An 18,922-nucleotide genomic window follows, 5' to 3' on the forward strand; every position below is an offset into this window, starting at 1 on the left:
ATAAATAAATATCTATGTATTGGGGGTAAATGCTCAATTTTTTACTTACAAAGGTGCACAATCTAGCAATTTTGGAGACTGCTGCTCTAGAAAAGCTCTGGTGCTATCTAGCACTGACACTCAAACTGCAAAGACAGCTTCATTATGAATAGTGATGACAGTTTCTGGAGAAGGTGTAGGAGTCTGATCAAATGGCTTGAGACTCACTTATTTTAAACCTCGCAGGTAGACTTTTCACCCCTAAGACCCTCTATGGGAAGTGGGGAAGGGAAGCTACACAAAAAAGAACCAAACTTCTGGTAAACTAGATACACACACATAAACTACCCTTGGGGTACATAATCCGGAGCAACGACTACAGAAATTTGCATAAATATAACTAGCCAGCTTAACAGACAGTTTTCAACAAAGTGAGCATGCCACAATTTTTAAATGAGCAGTTCTGGTATCAGGATATGGTCTCACTCTGGAACTTGGAGGCTGTAATTGAGATAAGGGAATGGGAAAAACAGAGCTCCCTTAGGTTAGCATTTAACTCTGGGATGGAGCAGTATCTGCACTCAGGCAAGGTAATCTAAGGGCAGATAATGCACACCAGCATTAAGAAAAATTGAAAACTGCCCTGAACTGTTGGTTATCATTGCCATAACATTGCCATACTGGATATCAGGAACAAAACAGCTCTGGGCTCTTTTCAAGTGAAGAAAATGCCAAAGAAATACAAGGTCAATTACTCGGGCAAAAAATTAGATGTAAAAACATAATTAGGCCTTTAAAATCAGTGCCAGTATGTACACTGATGCTTGCCAATGTCTAGTGAAAAACTCATCAGAACTAATCTGTCCTTTGGCAGTCTGGGATTTGTCTTGCCTATTCCAGCTCAAAATCCTTACTTGTATCAACTTTGTCAGTGACTGAGCAAGGTGGTGAAGAGGAGAATCCTCCCGGTGTCAGCATTCAATACTATCAATTCTATATTCAAAATGCCCTAAGAGGATTGCACTAATACTATTATCAACTTCCGTACATTCTTGGGAATATGTGGCACACATTGAATAAAGGTTTCTACTTAAGTCAAAATAAGGCAACGTAAGCACCTGTAAGTAGTGCATGCCATTCATGAGGCAGAAAGGACTTCAGACTAAAAAAGCCCTGCACCACAAACTTTTCTAAGTGCCAGAAAAAAAAAAAACAACAAACACACACAAACAAAAAAAAGCCACCTAGCAGCAGTTTGTTCTTAAAAAGATACATTTGCAGAAAAAACAAAACAAAACAAAACACAAATCTTAAGTTATTGAAAGAAGGAGGAATAAACTTCTAGGAAACTAACTTCAGCTCAGTTTTCATGGCTCTAGGGTAAGCACCAAAAAGCAGCTGCTAGGCACTGCATAGGTCCCTTCCACTGCCATCCAAAGGTACAATCTCACTTGTACAGCATGCAACTTTCTATGGATAAAGCTCTCACTCATAAAAAAGTAAAGGTAGTTACAATTTGTACTAGATAATAAAAATCACACAAATGAATTGCAAAGTTAATTTACCAAATGATGATTTATCAGTAAAATTAAAATTCTCCCTCTTCCTCCCAATCTATAATAATCTGTGTTTTCCAGCAACCAAGTATTTCACATGCAAACTGCCATACGTGGATTTTTTATTTCCAGCCAGCACGGTCCTTTGATCTTCCTGCTCAACAGGAGAAGTTCCAGGCTAGACGTGTTAGTTCCAAATATGTGTGAAAATGTTTGTCCTTTCAGATCTTGTGGAAGACGAGGACATTCAGCCTAACAAGTAAAAGAAAGCAGTGAGTCATGTCATCCCACAGAAATCTTCAAGATTGACACACTATATTCAGACAGCACCTTAACAAAACTACACAATACCTGAAATCACTGTAATTTTCCACAAGCAAAGCCTTAACCCATAATATCTTACTGTAATTGAAGAAATTACACTGTTGTGTAAAATAAATAGGTGCATAACAAAATCAGGACAGTAATGTAAAGTTGCACTGAAGCAAAAGTTCTTCAGCCATACTGGATGTAAGAGAGAAATATGATCATCAGCCAAGACTACAACAATGTTCAATGACCATTCTAACACAGAAACTGCTCATGTTGTAAATTTAACTAGATAGTTACAGCTTTAATATTGTCTGTCATACAAAGACTGGATAAACCGTTTCCGCACAGCTAAAGAAAAATTTGAGAAGGCTAGCAAGTCTCTGTGGGATGCTGCTTTCACATGTAGGACTAGTATTAAAAAATGGCTTTAAAAGGCATTATCTCAGCAACTGACCGAATCACTACAAAACTGCTGTTTCTTACATTCAAAACCAAATCAAGTATTTTTGCTAATTAAGAATAGCTATTGGTTTTCTCATAGGAATTTTTTTTTTCATCTTCCCTGCATAATTTTACAGCTCTTCAACAAAAGTCTTTCTCACCCAGCTGCTCTTTGCAAGAGCCATATAAACAGAGATATCACGTATATTCTAGACATGGATTCAACAAAACATTTAAGGGTAGAAAGTAATTTAGAAAATTTTACAGTATTTCAGGTCCTGATTCAGCACAGCTTAAGAGCTGTTTGGCTGATTAGATGATTCGGAACATAGTGTATGCAGAAAGTATTTTCTTCTCCCCATGCTTTATTTACACAAATAGAGCTAATGCTAACAAATCAACATGTTATAGGTTACCCACTAAACAACTGTTCTTGTGAGGGACAAACCAACATACAAATGGTAACAAAAAGCCACAAGCTTGCGTATTAATCTCTGAGCATGGCATGCATGGCAAGGTGCATATGCTTGCATCCTTTCTTTTCGTAAATTACAAAACAATGAGCAACTAGCAACACACTGCAACACAGGTAAAGCTACTAATGATCAAATCCAGCATAAAATAACAAAATTCTTAATTAGGTAAGAAAGCGTTAAAGTCTTTAATCAGATTAATTATACTCACCGAATATTTAACTTCTAAGTATTCGGATTTGGCTGGAATATCTGGGATCTCAAATGCATAATATTTTTCCACTTTCTGTATAAAAAAAATATTATGTTTCAATATCTCCCAATTGAAAATTCATTCTAATAAGAAAGACAATGAAATAAAGCCCAGTCAAAACATACATCTCAAATACCATGGCCTTAATCATATATTCCCACTTCTGCAACTCATTATAACCATCTGAAGATATTAAGACTCATTTAGTACTTGTATTTAATCTCATTACGTTTTCTTAGCATTAAGAGTTTCTACAGAATTGACTTACAGGTATACTAACCATTACAAAACAAAAAAATCTACAAGCTTGACAGCTAATGAAACTCAGAAATGTTCTGTAAATTCAGTGACTTCACACATACCCTTGAGAATTGGTGGTTGCGGACCACCACAAAAATCACAAAATGTCTGAGATAAAAAGGCACCTCCAGAGATTTTTCCAGTCCAACTGCCTTCTGAGAGCTGGGTCAACTAGAGCGAGTTGCTCAGGACTCTCTCCCGTTAGGTTTTGAATAACCCCAAGGACGGAGACTCCACGGCCTCCCTGGGAAACCTGAGACAGTGCCTGACCTCCCTTACAGTAAAAAAAGTGGTTTATGTTCTGATAAATTTAATGTGTTTCAAATGGTACCTATTGCTCTTGCCCTCCATCGGGCACCAATGAGAAGAATCGACCATAGCCTTCTTTACTCCTACCCATCACATATTTATATAAGAACTGCACCACCAACCCCCTTCCCCGAGCCCTCTCTTCTCCAGGCTGAGCAGTCCCAGCTCTCTCAGCCTCTCCTCACATAATAAATGCTTCAGGCCTTGTAATTATGTCTGTGGTCCTGTGCTGGACTTGCTCTAGTACGTGCACGCCTCATCTAGGCGTTCCTGCTCCAGCAGGGGGATTGGACTAGATGATCTTTCAAAGTCCCTTCCAATCCCTAACATTCTGTGATTCTCTTTCTGGGGAGATCAGCTGAACACAGGACTCCACAAGTGTCTCACCAGGGCTGGGTAAAGAGGAAGAACCTACTCCCTCAGATTTGCTGGCAATGCTCTGCCTCATGCAGCCCAGGGTGCCCTGGGATGCCTCTGCCACAAGGGTGCTTTGTTGGCTCTTGTTCAACTGCATGTCTACCAGGATGACCAGATGATTCCCTCTAAAACTGCTTTCCAGCCAGTCAGCCACCAGCATCTCTGGTGCCTGAGGCTATTCCAGTCCTGGTGCAGGACTTGGTATTTCCCTTTGTTGAATTTGATGAGCCTCCTGTAGGTCATGAGACATCTCCAGCCTGCCAAGGTCCCTCTGAACAGCAGCACAACCATCTGGTATGTCAGCCAGTCCACCCTGTTTTGTATTGTCTTGCACACCTGCTGAGGGTGAGCTCTGCACCATCAGCTAGGTCATTGACACAGACACTAAACAGGACTGAACCCTAGGGTAAACCACAAGCAACTGGCCTCCAGCTGGACTTCGTGCTGCTGACCACAAACCTTGGAGCCCACCACTGCAGCTGATTTTCAGTGCACCTCACTGTCCACTTGCCTAGCCCATACTTCTTCAGTTTGTCTTTGAGCATGCTCTGGGAGACAGTGTTGAAAGCCTTACTGAAGTCAAGACAAACAACAGCCACTGCTCTCACATTGTCCACCAAGCCAGTCACCTCTTCACAGAAGGCTACCAGCTTGGTGAAGCCTGATTTTCTGTTTGTAAATCTGTGTCAAGCACTTCTAAGCACTTCCTTGTGCTTTGTGTGTCTGTAGAACAGTTGTTCTCACAATTAGTTGCTCCACCGCCTTTTCACAGGGCTTGAGGTGAGGCTGACCAGCCTCTAGTTCCCTGGAATCTACTCATCCTTGCCCATCTTGAGGACAGGAGTGACATTTGCTTCCTTCCTGTCCTCAGGAACCTCCTCTGACTGACATGAGTTGTTCAAGAAAATCAAGAGTAGCCTTGCAATGACATTAGCCAGCTCCATCCACATTCATGGGTACATCCCGTCAGGTCCTGTGTCTGTCCAGTTTGTTTAAATGTTCCTAACCTGATCCTCCTCCACCAAGGACAAGTCTTCCTTGCTTCAGGCTTTCCTTCTGGTCTCCTGGGGTCAGGGATTGCTGAAGGCTGGACTTAGCAGTAAAGACCAAGGTGATGAAGGCATTCATTGAGTGTCTCAGCCTTCTCCATGCCCTTTGTCACCACATCCCCTGTCCCTTTCAGAAGCAGGCCCAGATTCTCCCCTAGCCCCCCTGTACTTACAGAAGACCTTGCTACTGCTCTTTGTCTCCCTCACCAGATTCAACTCCAGATGGGCTCTGGCTTTCCTTTTTCCACCACAATGTCATTCCCATTAGTCTGCCCTCTAATCCTGACCCATAAGCTCCTGACCAGCTCCTTGCCCATCCTTAGGCAGAGGTCCATGCATTCCCACTGCTCTGTCATGTAAAAGGGGCTCCCTCTCCTCACTGTCCCAGCCTGTATTCTTAACCACATCCTATCCCACCACCTCTCTGTGATCCCAGTAGGATCGTAACCCTGTAACTGCACACAGGTCCTTCTATTCTACATGCTTTAGTGTACCTGCACTTCATAGAGGCACCCAAGAGAGCCGATTTCCCAACCCTCTGCCAGTTGTTTATTACATGCTTATAACAGAACCATTTCTATAACAGTATTGTATTTTTCATCTTGAGCGACCTGGGTTTTACTAGGTAAAAAAAACCTTGACTACTTTCTATCTCTAAAAGACAGCCTCAAGGTCAGTACAAGTTGCAGTGAGGTGGAGTATCACTTCTGCTTTCTTCAAGAGCAACAACAATTTTCCACAACATGCACAGCTTGTCAGTTTCTAAGAATAACTACCTTTATTTGCCAAATAATTACAATATCCTGTGTAACACCACTATGGTACCTGCTGAAACGCTCTGCCCTGTAATACTTCACAAATAATCTGAACCACTGTTATATATTATTGTTATTTTGTTGCGCCTACCTACGCTAGAACATTTTTACTCCTACTACAATAATTCCTAGAGGCCTCTTAAGTTAAAAGTCATATTTTCACTGGACAGTGCAGTAAATTCACCACATTATACACGGAGTCAACATAATATACCACTGAAGTAAGCTTAATAAGAAAAAACAAAGTCACCATAGATTGGAATCAAATTTTGCAGAGCAATTAGATACATGCACACTTAGGTAAACTAAAAGTTATTTGGTTTAGGGGCTAGTTTGTGTTTGTCTTTTTTTCTTAGTTTTGTTTGGTTTTTCCTTTAATTAAGAGCATCAGCTATAGCTCCATTGGAGCATTACAATGAGCAGTTAAGTTTGCTCCTGCTCATAACACTGCAGTCCTACTGGGGTGAGAAAAGAGAGGGCCCTTGGCTATCAACAGGAAGAAGGCAAATCCAGAAACAATTACAGCATCAACAGCTACATAGAAGCAGAAAAGAGTTTGAGAGCACCACTGTGAAAGTCAGAACAGCATTACATATTAGCATGCAAATGTAGATCTGAACTGCTAAGCCAAAGCAGCACATCACACAAGCAGCACATCATAGCTGTAAAATAACAGATGGCGATGCACTGCTTTTAGCACATATTACTGGTGCTTCCCCCTCCTTTTTTTTTTTAACTAAAAAAAAAACCTCTCTCAGGCTTCAAACAAGTCCTTGTCGCAAATGCAAGCTGAACATCATGTAAAAATAGTATGCTGCAGTGATTCATCTGCGTTATTCCACAGAGCTCAGCTCAATTACACAAGCTTCTGGTCATAACTGCAGTGAATGAATGCTTTGCTGCCGAGTAATCTGCCCTTCAAGTGGCCCTTCACAGAGCAGAAATGAGCAGCAGTGATTAGCTGCTAAGTTCATAAGTGGAATAAGGCTGCTTTCAAATTGATTTGTGAAGACTTGCTAACTTGGCAGCAGTGCAACCCACTGAAGCTACAATTAGCAGCAGGTGCAGGAGGAAGTGATAGGGCTTAAGTGTACCTGTTTGCAGGGACAAAGTTTGGTGCTGGCAAGGCCAAGATGCATGCACACATCCACAGAGAATAGCCTCTCTCAGGGTATAAATACTGGCCCCCTCCACATCATCACAAAACTCAGTATTCTGAACAAAAAAATCCTCATTGCATGGCAGGTATGCCTTTGCGATTTCCAGCAAGTGGTGGAAGAATAAAAGTCTCTTGGTTTCACAGTACTCTATCAAAACTGAGACAGAACTGCTACATGTTACTCTGAATACACGACAGACAAGTGCTCTGCTCACACGAGCAATATTGCCATTAGCCTTTGCAAAATCTTTTAAAACACCAATCCTTAGCAACACAGTAGTGGAACACTGGCTGCACATCACAGAACAGAGAAGTTCTTCTAAAGCAGGGGTGTCAAACTCATTTTCACCAGCTAAACCATATTAGCTTTTAACCACACACAGTCACAAGTGTGTGGAGATGACTTTCTAGAAGCATTCACTCAGCTGAATGCCACCACAATTTCACTCTGAGAGCCCTGCACACCCCTATGGAAACGCAGATTCAAGGGCTGTAAACGATAGAACATTTCTGGTGGTACGCCTGCAATGAAAAGAAAGATGACAATTCCTTATGAAAAACAGATTAACAACGTACATAACCAAGCAAACCGAGGTCTCTCATACAGGAACAAAAGTAAAGGAGGACCCAGTAACGGGACAACCCCACTACTTTCACAATTATCTTGCAGGCAACAAAAGGCCAGGCTTACGGAGATCCAAGCCTGGCCAAATTTGGTTCACAGTATCCTGACACTTTGTTCACAGTCAATTTTGTGTTAAGCTGGAATACCTGAGTTACTGTAATATTTTCTTTGAATAGTTCTACAGAGGTCCCACCAACAGCTCTGCTCTCCAATACTATCTTTTCTCTTATCCCCCACATTACTAGTCCCATACCGTCCTGCCAGCTCCTGCTTCCACTAAACCCTTCCAGGAGGCTGTAACTATCAAAATCAGCAGAAAAATATGCCAGAAAAATAAAGCTAGATAGCCCTTTACTATGCAAGTAAAATTGAGTTTAGTGAAGAGTCTAATTAATTCAAAGATTATTTGAATTCTTACTGTTTAGAAACACTTTTGGTAGGTTATTCCAGAGCTGCTCTGCACTTCCAACTATCCTGCCTGATTTATTCACAAATTAAAATTTACAAACTTGTTCTTTTGCTAAAACTGTCCTTTAAATAGCTTTCTTGTTGCTCATCCCCTTTTAATGTTTTAAGAGAGCAAAAAGGTCTTATCATTATTCTTCACTAGGCTAAAAAAATTCAAGTTCTTTCATAGTTATCTCTGATATAACTGACTCTCCTTTTGTCTCATCCTCCTAATTACCGTCTTTTGTACCTGTTGTTGCTTCAGTTAATCTTTCTTCATCAGGGTGATCAAGTGTTATAATATTCTAAGTAAGATCTGAATGGTGCCTTGCGGCTGTGACTTGCCTGTTGCTGCTAGGGATCACTCCTGTGTTAACACCCAAGGACCTCAGATGCGCTGTAGTCATATCCAGACAAAAAAATTGGGCCTTTCATCTCAAGCTCTGTGTAAAGTTGGCAAAAAATAGACAACCTTCGAACTAACATCACAAATAACAGTTCCAATACTTCCTGTATACGGTTTACCTCGATTTCAAAAAGCCATCTTTGAAGGTTAAAATATACTACTCCATTACCTTACTCACACTGTCCTTTCTTAGTACAATGGAGCAGGTGGCTGTTAGCAGATCTGTGTCTTTCCAAAGGCCTTTCCCCCCCTTCCATTTCCAGAGTACAGCTGGTGTTGGAATCCTCTCTTTTAATCAAGAATTTATTTGCCCTGAGTTTCCTTCCTCAGTCCTGAAAGCACCTTTGACCAGTGAGATATTATAAGCTTGTTTTTTTACCTATTGTTAAATTCATTCCTTTCCAATCCCCATACATAATTGACTAAGTTATAAACAAATACACAAGAGAAATAACACTGATACAACTGAAAAAGCTAAATTTGCATCAGTTTTGAGCAAAAATAAGCTAGAACAAAAAATAAATTTTTTTACAAAGTTCTAATGAAGCATGCATTTTCCCTGAATGAGGCAAATGATGCTACATGTTCATGAAAAGACGTAATTTCTTGCATGAATTTGTCATTTGAGAAACACTCCTCCCATTTTCACTTTAACACTGAAGTAGTCTAGCTTTGGATTAGATGACCTCCTGAGGGTCTTTCCAACCTGAATTACCATATGAACTTCTTTTTATTTTCCCTCACTTACATACTGTTAAATTCCATTCTTCCTGCATTTTTACATGCCATCCCATTTCCTGATCAACTATTCAGGAACAAATCCTATGAAGTCACAAGACTGCCAGCCTGGGAAAAGTTACCGCTAATTCCACACCACCCAGTAATTACAGTGAAAACTAGCTTTGCCAAACTAAAGACAACTTACTTCACAAAACGGAAAAGTTTCTGGGCACTTCACTCCGAACAGATCTTTTCCTCTAACCTGTATGTTAGCCACCTTTGCCCTCACATAAACTCTCACCCCCCCACCAAAAGACAAATGTTCTACGTAGATGAAGAAGGTGGCTTTCTCACACTAGCAAACTCATTCAGTCCAAAGCTGCAACACTATCAGCGACATCAGCTTTTTTCCTGCAGATTTACAACAGGTATTATATTACTGTGTGTGCAAATTTTCTATTAAAGCAATATTTTGCTTTTCCAAATGTTCTTTTAAGGATTTTCAAGCAAACAGAACACAGAAAAACAACACTATAAGACTATTGCCCATAACTGCAAGCCCACAACTGTTTAAGTTTCAAGACTGGTTGACAGTCCTCAACACTTGCTACCTCCTATATAAGCACACTGTGACAATTAATGCTCCGAACAGCATGCATTCTAAAAAGATATATCTGTAAGGATGAAACATGCCAAGAGATAAAGTTCAACACAATGTTTGGTCAAATGCAAAGACAGTCTAGTCTCAGTGCACTGACCTATCTTCTGGACAACACAATCTTTCACTTTAAACTGACATCATGAGCCGATACCCAGGCTTTAGGTATCGGAACTTCTATCTGTTCTGTATTCTCAAAAACAGTTCAGCAAGCAACAAAGTCTAACATTCAACTCAGTTTCAAAGAAGCTAATGAACAAGTATTTTCAAACACAGTCTGTGTAAACTTCTGGTGGAGCAATCATGTCACAGATTTACACTTCTTAAAGGAATATGGATATTTGGGAAGACACTGTGTGGCAGATGGCAACCCCCCTCCCTCTTTTAATATGGCACATCTTCCCCTTTTCTCTGCTATTTGAGGCTAACAGCTTCTTTTGTTTGGCCCAGAGCACCCTGGCTCCTGGGACATTAGCAGAAGGGAGTGCCAAGGCACACTGGGCCGCGCCCAGTGTGGGGGATGTTTGAGGGCTTCAGGGGCACCCACACTCAGTGTGGGGGGTGCAGAGAAGCTTATACAATGCCTACAGTCAGGTCTGATCAGATAACAAAACGGGACTCTCGTCGAGACTCCGCCCATTGCCGCGGGTCTCTTGGAGCACGAGCTTAGCCACTGCCGCCACGAGAGCCCCCTCCCCGGGATGGAGACTCCGCTTGCCTCGCCGCCACGGTGTAAGTAAAACTTCTCGCAGGATTGCGAGTATATTTTCTTTCCGTGCACACTTGCACAAGTACTTTATTTCCTCGCACAATCGCGAGTGGCGGCCGAGAGCCCCTCGCACAATCGCGAGTATATTTTCCTCCCGTGCTTCCACATAAGCACGTGTAGGATTCCGTGCACATTTGCACGTGTAAAATAACTCTCGCAGGACTGCGAGCGTATTATAAATTTACTCTCGCGACATCGCGAGTGCACACTTTCCGTACTCACTGCGAGTACGTGTATCTCTATAAAAATAATCCCACACCGTGCTTAGGCAAGTGTGTACTCCTCCGGGACTCGGGGACGGCTCGGGCACTGTTTTGGTGAAGCCACGTGCATGCACTCTGTGGACCTCCTGTTGTATTAGTGGCTGCCCCTCTCAATAATTTCCTCCACTGATATCCGAACCTGTATTTAAGTCACATTCGGAGTGGTAAATCCTGTGCCTCGCTGGTCTAATAAAAGTTGGTTTTGGACCTTGTGGTCCCTAAAATTGACCTGTGGGTTGCTCTGTGACATTTTTGGCGTAGTCGGCAGGATATCAGAGATGGAGGAATTATTGTGCTTCCTTCTTATGATTATGGGGAGCGCGGTGTGTTTCAGTTTGTGTGTAAAGCTAACACAGGCTCTGTGTAAATCTGAGCACCGAGGCGAACGGTTTGATTCTTTGGAGCAGGACCTCTCTGCGGCGGCTTGGCGTCTCGGGGTGTGTTTCCTTCTGGCCGTTTGCCTTAATTTAGCGCGGGATGTGCGTAAACTTGACTTCCAAAGAGAGGAAGAAGTTATGCGGCAAAACAAACGCGCGGGCTTTTTAAGCGAACGCCCCTCCGCCCTGCCGCTTCTCAACACTGAAAACAGTGTTGATGAAATAGAAAGAGAGGTTGTGCGCCCTTTCATTGAGATGGAGACGTGTACGTGCTTTGTTTGTGTTGTCCCGTATGCCGAGGGTGATCGGATATTGTTAAGTGGTAGTTCGAACCCTTCCCCGTACCGGCAATTTGGAGGGTCCGGCATAGCAAAGCCCGACCTCGCGAGTGCTGGCGACTTCTCCGGGACTGGTGGCGCTGCGACCGGTTCGTGGGAGCCTTGGTGTGTTTACTTCTGGCCGCTCCCCTCCCGACCGGCTGCTCCCGATCGCCCATCGAGATCGAGACCACGACCTGCCCCTAGCCGCGGTGTCCAGACGGTCCCTTCCCCGTACCGGCAACTCGGAGGGTCCGGCATAGCAAAGCCCGACCTCGTGAGTGCTGGCGACTTCTCCGGGACTGGTGGCGCTGCGACCGGTTCGTGGGAGCTTTGGTGGGTTCGCTATAGCTGGCCACTCCCCTCCCGACCGGCTGGTCCCGATCGCCCATCGCGATCAAGACCACGACCTGCCCCTAGCCGCGGTGTCCAGACGGTCCCTTCCCCGTACCGGCAACTCGGAGGGTCCGGCATAGCAAAGCCCCACCCCGCGAGTGCCGGCCACTGCCCCGGGACTAGCGGTGCGAGACGGAGCAGCCTGAGAAAGCTGCTAGAAACACATGTCCAGTACGGGCATAACCCGAAAAACGGAGGCAAACCTCCCCCCGTAAAACTTCTGTCGCCTCCCGGCTGGCCGCCCCCCCCGCCACCATTCCGGGCATCCAAGTCCTGGTGGTGTGGGGCGGGGCAGCCCGGCCTCGCGAGCGCTGGCAGGCAACCACCTCCCCCGGGTTGGCCGCCCCCCCCCGCTCGCTGCGGGCGGGAGCGCCCCCCCCCACTCTTGCGAACTGGAAAAGAAAAAAAAAAAAGGGAAAAAAAGCCGCGGCTTGGGACCAGTGACCCCGCCCCGGCTCAGTGCTCTCTGAGGGTCAGAAGCAGCTCCCATTAGGACCCGGCAATGTGCCTCAGCACTGCTGCTTACTAAAAGTAGCTGCTAATATTACTTGCTATCAAAAAATTTACTGGCACTCCACTGCAGCTAAATGGGGCATTATGGAGGTCATTAACGATTTTGATAAAGAGTCAATAACAGGAAACCACTCGATAAAGACCCACCCCCAGAACAAAAGGTCCAAGAGATATTTTCTGCTCAGAACCTTCTGAGCTAGTTCAACATGTTAACTATGAAAGCCCGGTTCCAAAGGGACCGAGATCTGTTTTTGTGTTTTCTTGCAGGGCGAAGGAAGGTGACGGGGTGGAAGAAGATTCACCTAACACCAGCAAGGGATGGAAGAGCATCCAGATGCCTTGGAAACAACACCAACAATGACAGGGTGGAAGAGGATCCAGCTAACACCACCAAGCCATTGAGAAGGAAGGCAGCCACAGGAATGGAAACACTAACGAACTGTGACTGATGCTGGGACTCAATAATTACCTTGGGCAATTGTTGATTGTTGTAATTACTTCAATTCTATTGTTGATTGCTATTAATAACTGTTTGGAGGGGTAAGTCAACATATGTTATATGGTGATCCACAGTGGACATTAAGGCTCACTGGCAGAAGTGTCCTCTTTTTACTTTGGAGGCAAGAGGTAACTGTCATACCACTCCAGAGTTCTGTCAGACCATGACTGTAGTCACAGGGTGGGATTGTGGCAGATGGCAACCCCCCTCCCTCTTTTAATATGGCACATCTTCCCCTTTTCTCTGCTATTTGAGGCTAACAGCTTCTTTTGTTTGGCCCAGAGCACCCTGGCTCCTGGGACATTAGCAGAAGGGAGTGCCAAGGCACACTGGGCCGCGCCCAGTGTGGGGGATGTTTGAGGGCTTCAGGGGCACCCACACTCAGTGTGGGGGGTGCAGAGAAGCTTATACAATGCCTACAGTCAGGTCTGATCAGATAACAAAACGGGACTCTCGTCGAGACTCCGCCCATTGCCGCGGGTCTCTTGGAGCACGAGCTTAGCCACTGCCGCCACGAGAGCCCCCCTCCCCGGGATGGAGACTCCGCTTGCCTCGCCGCCACGGTGTAAGTAAAACTTCTCGCAGGATTGCGAGTATATTTTCTTTCCGTGCACACTTGCACAAGTACTTTATTTCCTCGCACAATCGCGAGTGGCGGCCGAGAGCCCCTCGCACAATCGCGAGTATATTTTCCTCCCGTGCTTCCACATAAGCACGTGTAGGATTCCGTGCACATTTGCACGTGTAAAATAACTCTCGCAGGACTGCGAGCGTATTATAAATTTACTCTCGCGACATCGCGAGTGCACACTTTCCGTACTCACTGCGAGTACGTGTATCTCTATAAAAATAATCCCACACCGTGCTTAGGCAAGTGTGTACTCCTCCGGGACTCGGGGACGGCTCGGGCACTGTTTTGGTGAAGCCACGTGCATGCACTCTGTGGACCTCCTGTTGTATTAGTGGCTGCCCCTCTCAATAATTTCCTCCACTGATATCCGAACCTGTATTTAAGTCACATTCGGAGTGGTAAACCCTGTGCCTCGTTGGTCTAATAAAAGTTGGTTTTGGACCTTGTGGTCCCTAAAATTGACCTGTGGGTTGCTCTGTGACACACTGGCATGGCTTTCACAAGCAGGTACACTTACACACGTCAGGAGTTTTATATTTGCATTTCAGCATTAACCTGGACAGTGCTTCAAGAGAGTTCCTACCTTATAAACCAGAACAACAGAAAATGACCAAATAGTATGCTTGTAGACAAACCTTGGATTTGAACTTCATGATCTTATACTTCGGTGAAATGCAGTCATTAAATTCCTTGAAAACACTCATTATAGTTACCGGAGTCTCTGTCTCTTTGCCAGTGGACAGGTCGAATTCCTCAAAAACAGAAGTCAGGTTTTACAAATTAACAAAAAATGCAAGCAGACATGATCAATGAGTTGAATTTTGCTTTGCTCTTATGAATCAGGTATCTCTTATTTAAGGTAAAAACTACAATGCAATCAGCCACGAAACCCCAAATCTAAACAATATTATTTGAAACAGAGTGTATAAAAAAGCACTAGGTTTTCTAATAATACCTCAAGACAACTTTATTTCCCAAGCAGCAAGTCTAAAGGTAACAATTTGTCTGCAGTTGTTAGGGTCAGAGAGAAGCAGCAATGCTCTACTCTGCATCTCGCATGTGATACACCATGTATACATTGTACTTTACCACCTGCATCAGACAACACTGGCTTTAACAGTTCCCATAAACACACTACTAGAACTCATAACCTGCCATAGCAGAATGAAAGGTATTTACGTTTGACATGTTTAAAAGATATACTTACTGTCTCACGTGGCAGTAGGTAAACAGTTCTCTCAATATTTTTCACTGTCACACAACAGCTAACATAGGTGTTCGCAGATTCAATCCAAACTTTGCCAAACAAAAACACCACACCTAAAGAAGAAGGGCAAAGAATTCAAGATGCAATTCTTAAATTAATCACTCTTTATGTTGCTTAAAGCAGCTTGTTATGCATTCTCGCACAGAAACACAACCATTTCTCATTTAGGTCCTTGAACAGCAAATATTCCTGATGTATCAGCACATTCTAAATTGTTTTAAACACCAGATTTACAAATAGGTAAGTTGTATAGTTCTTCATGCCCCTACCTCCATCACTATAGTAACACCTTGATACATGAAATTCAAAATGGCATCACACAGCCAATCTCAGAACTCTGTTCTAATATTCCATTTCTGCTTACATTAGTTTGATAATTCATGGGGAGAGGGAGAAAGGAGAGAAGTCAGTGAAAGCTGAATATAATCAGAACGCCTGTGCTGTCAATCACTCCTGAAACGTGTTATCTAGAATTTTTCATTCTTCAGCTAGACCAGTACAATTAACTCATTTTTCCTACACTTCAATACCATGAGAGCAAGACTCAACTACTAATAAAACCTGTAGAAATACATTCTTAAGAAAACAACTAGAAGCTGATCAACTGTAAAAAGTTTTCAACTATTTTTAACAAATGAGGATGCTGAAAGATGCATGACATTGCAAGAAATCTTGGATGCCAAGACAGCAGTTGTAACCAAGGTAGACATTCAGAAAGCACATACAGAACAGGACTAGCGCGACTGACTTCCCTGTGGACCACATCATCATTTTACACACACACTTCTGAGCCATGGAGAAGATGGTGTTAGCACAAAATGCTGCAAACTGCTAATCAAGTGATGCCAAACTTTGAAGTAACACAGAACAAAGCTAGCTGACTTTCACATACAGTTTGTGAATTACAAGTAAAATAAACTTTCAAGTACAACTCAAAAACCTGGCTTCACCAGAGTTCCCTTTGAATTCCAAATAATTTGGAATCTGATTACATGAAAGACTATTCCTACAGTACACTACTATTAATGAAATCAGAAGTATCAGAGCAGAGACTGGCTCTGAAACAGTGTTTCACATAAGGAAGATTTTGGAACCTGCATTTCTCCTTGGTCTGACAATGCACAAACAAGTCCTTGGTTAAGAGTTATAATTTAACTTTACCACGCAATCTATCAGAAGTAAAGGCACCTTTCTTACTCCATTAGACCAAAGATAAATCGGTGAAGATGCACTAAGATGGATGACAGACTTGGAGTGACAGGCTAAGAAAAATCATTTCTTGAGTGCTTGGAATAGATGGTAACAAGACTGCTTTTGTCAAGGACAGAGAAAAGAATGCTGCAGTTTTGAAGATGATGAGAACAAGGATACAAATGTCAGCTGCACAAAGTATCTTAGAGATTTTAACACAGAGGCAATCTTCAAGATTTAGACAGTTTGAATAAAAGGATCTAGAAAGAGTTCAAATTACAGACCTAAGTGACAGGGCAGATGAAGTTCTTCCTAGTAATCTTTTTTTTTCTTTTTTAAAGGTATAAAAAACTCAAATAGGTTTGTATCCTACAGGAAGATGAAAGTATGGGAGAGACCACAAAACAGGAGTTGGTCGCTTGAACAGCTGGCAATATTAAGAGCATGGAGAAGTTAACCTGTCAGAGGTAAACATACAAGCTGGTGAGACAGAAAGAAGGATACATGAGCCAGTCCAAGACAGGGTAAAAGCTTGTCTGGATTGCAAAGACAATCTTCAATCAACTCTAGCATGGACAAATAAGTGGTCTTAATCCACAGATTTAACAGAATCAGAGTAGTTTAGAATGGAAGGAACCTTTGGATGCCATCTAGTCCAACAACCGTACAGACAACACCTCCCCCTGGCACTCCACCCCATCTCACCCCCTAAAAAAAGAAGCAGAGTGAACTTCAAAAAGTTTTCTGAGACATTTCATATGCAAAACCAAGAAATGAGAGAAGAGATATCAGGACCTATCCCCTGTAAGCTTGATTATGAAAAGAAGAAAGAAAAAGTAGAAGTAAAGCTTATAAAACACAAAAATCTGAAAAGAAAAAACACATTACCAATGAACCAAATTGCAAGCAAAGTCAAGAGACAGGGAAAATGTCTTGCAGAGGGGAAAGAAAGGGCAATTTTTATTCGTTATTTTTTTAACATGTTAATAGGATTACAATTCTCAAGTTCTCTGCCTAAGATAGTAAAGGGAGTTATGAAAACTAAGCCTCCAAAAAATCATTAACTTCGAAAGAGTCTTGTGATCATGCTATAGTATTTACTCTTCTGGCAATGCATTTGATATCACAGCAAATGAGGCATAAATAAAGAGCATGAACATGTTAAACAAAAAGCAGTATCAGAATTTTCCCTTCTACACTACTAATTGAAAACAGGTGCAGTCTTTATTATTCAATCCTGAAAAAGTCATAATGAGAAAAGAACACTCCTTGCATGCAAGGAACAGAAATCCTTTCATAATTATGTTCCATTCAGCAACCACTGACTGAAAGAAAAAAAAAAAAAAGAAAACAATAGTGGAGTCTTTAAAAGTAGCAATTTTATATTAGAACCATTGATTTCATCAAGATATCTATGATCATTACCACCCCCATCACTAAGCTGTTCATCCCAGCACAGCCTCATATTTGTTTGACATCCCAACTCACAACAAAAGGTGTAACAGAGAAATATATCTAGCTCAGTGCTTACAGCACCAACCCAAAAAACCTTCAACAACATCTGGAAGAACCTTCTGGTAAGTCTACACAAAGCACAAATTAGAAACTCAAGATCCTAAAGCTGCTGACGAAATGAGAGGATGGATGGGAAGCCCTTAGAACAGACGTGAACACAGCTTCTTTCACCAGGGCTGAGATCAGAATGCTGCAGTTTTGAAGACAATGAGACCCAGGATTCACTGCACAAAGTATCTTAGGGATGTTAATACAGAGATAACCCTCAAGATTTAGACAGTTTGAATAAAGGAATCTAGACAGAGCTTATATTTTTCAGGAAACCTTCCTCCCTTGATAGGCACACCTTTCTTTCATATAGAATCGTGCAACTGCTATTGTACAGGCTTTTTAATAATCCACCAGAATTTTAAGTTACATTTCCAGAAAGAAGAAAAAAACATGCTCAACTGTTGCACTCCTGAGTAAGAAATAAACAATATCAGCTTATTCCTGAAGCACACAAGATTTCAAGGCCAGTGGGTCACCAACATTGAGAAGTGCCAGTAGCTCCCTTTGTACCTCCCTACTACTATCTCAGACCAAGAGACAACAGTGTAACTTTGCCCAGTCATAACGCTCTGCACTGGGGACAGACGCACAGAAAGAAAAAAAAAAAAAAAGGAGATCAATGTACAAGTTATAGAGCACAGAGAGACACGGTATCTAGACATAATTTAGGGAAGTCAAAAAATCCCCGTTACACAATAGAATCAGAATGGCATTTTCTGCCTTTAACTGAATAGTTACCTGGCTGACTGTACTGATCTTCGTAAGCATCCAGCCAATAAAATCTTAGGACTTGATCATCACTTTCCCCATTCACAAGTGGAAGGAGATCAGGGTCCAGCTGAACTTCTGCCACTACTAGATCAGCTTCATCTTCATCAATTCTGTCCCAACATGAGATATCTGGGAGAGAACAACTTCTGCATGGTTTGCAGAAGAAAGGAACAAGAAGTAAAACTGTGCCTTTTCTATAACCACCATTGTTTCTCTTTTTCCAGCCCTATACTCTCAGGCCTTTTGTTGCTCTTTCCCCTACCAAGCAACATTCCCAACAGGTGGGTTTCCTCAGATTTCTTCTGAAAAGAAGGATGGAGTGACAAAGAGGAAAAACCCACACACAAGTATGGTGCTCAACAAAAAACACAAAGGTTTTAAAAGTCATTCACCTGGTATTTCAGCCTTGGTCATTCAAGCCTTCACATAACAAATATATTAAT

The 18,922-nt window shown here is 42.6% G+C and overlaps 1 protein-coding gene across 4 annotated transcripts in view; it reads right to left on the bottom strand.

Moving 5' to 3' along the window:
* The window catches only part of POLA1 (DNA polymerase alpha 1, catalytic subunit), a 209,440-nt gene that overhangs the window by 181,296 nt on the left and 9,222 nt on the right, over nt 1-18,922 (bottom strand). For all 4 annotated transcript variants that reach the window (XM_065070777.1, XM_065070769.1, XM_065070753.1 and 1 more), the window contains exons 10-14: nt 18,447-18,625; nt 14,892-15,004; nt 14,320-14,436; nt 2,973-3,047; nt 1,649-1,787 (exon numbers count right to left, since the gene is read on the bottom strand). In XM_065070777.1, the coding sequence (XP_064926849.1) occupies nt 1,649-1,787; nt 2,973-3,047; nt 14,320-14,436; nt 14,892-15,004; nt 18,447-18,625 (623 nt within the window). The remainder of the gene's footprint in view (nt 1-1,648; nt 1,788-2,972; nt 3,048-14,319; nt 14,437-14,891; nt 15,005-18,446; nt 18,626-18,922) is intronic.

Source organism: Columba livia, chromosome 1 (assembly GCF_036013475.1).
Source record: "Columba livia isolate bColLiv1 breed racing homer chromosome 1, bColLiv1.pat.W.v2, whole genome shotgun sequence".
NCBI lineage: Eukaryota > Metazoa > Chordata > Aves > Columbiformes > Columbidae > Columba > Columba livia.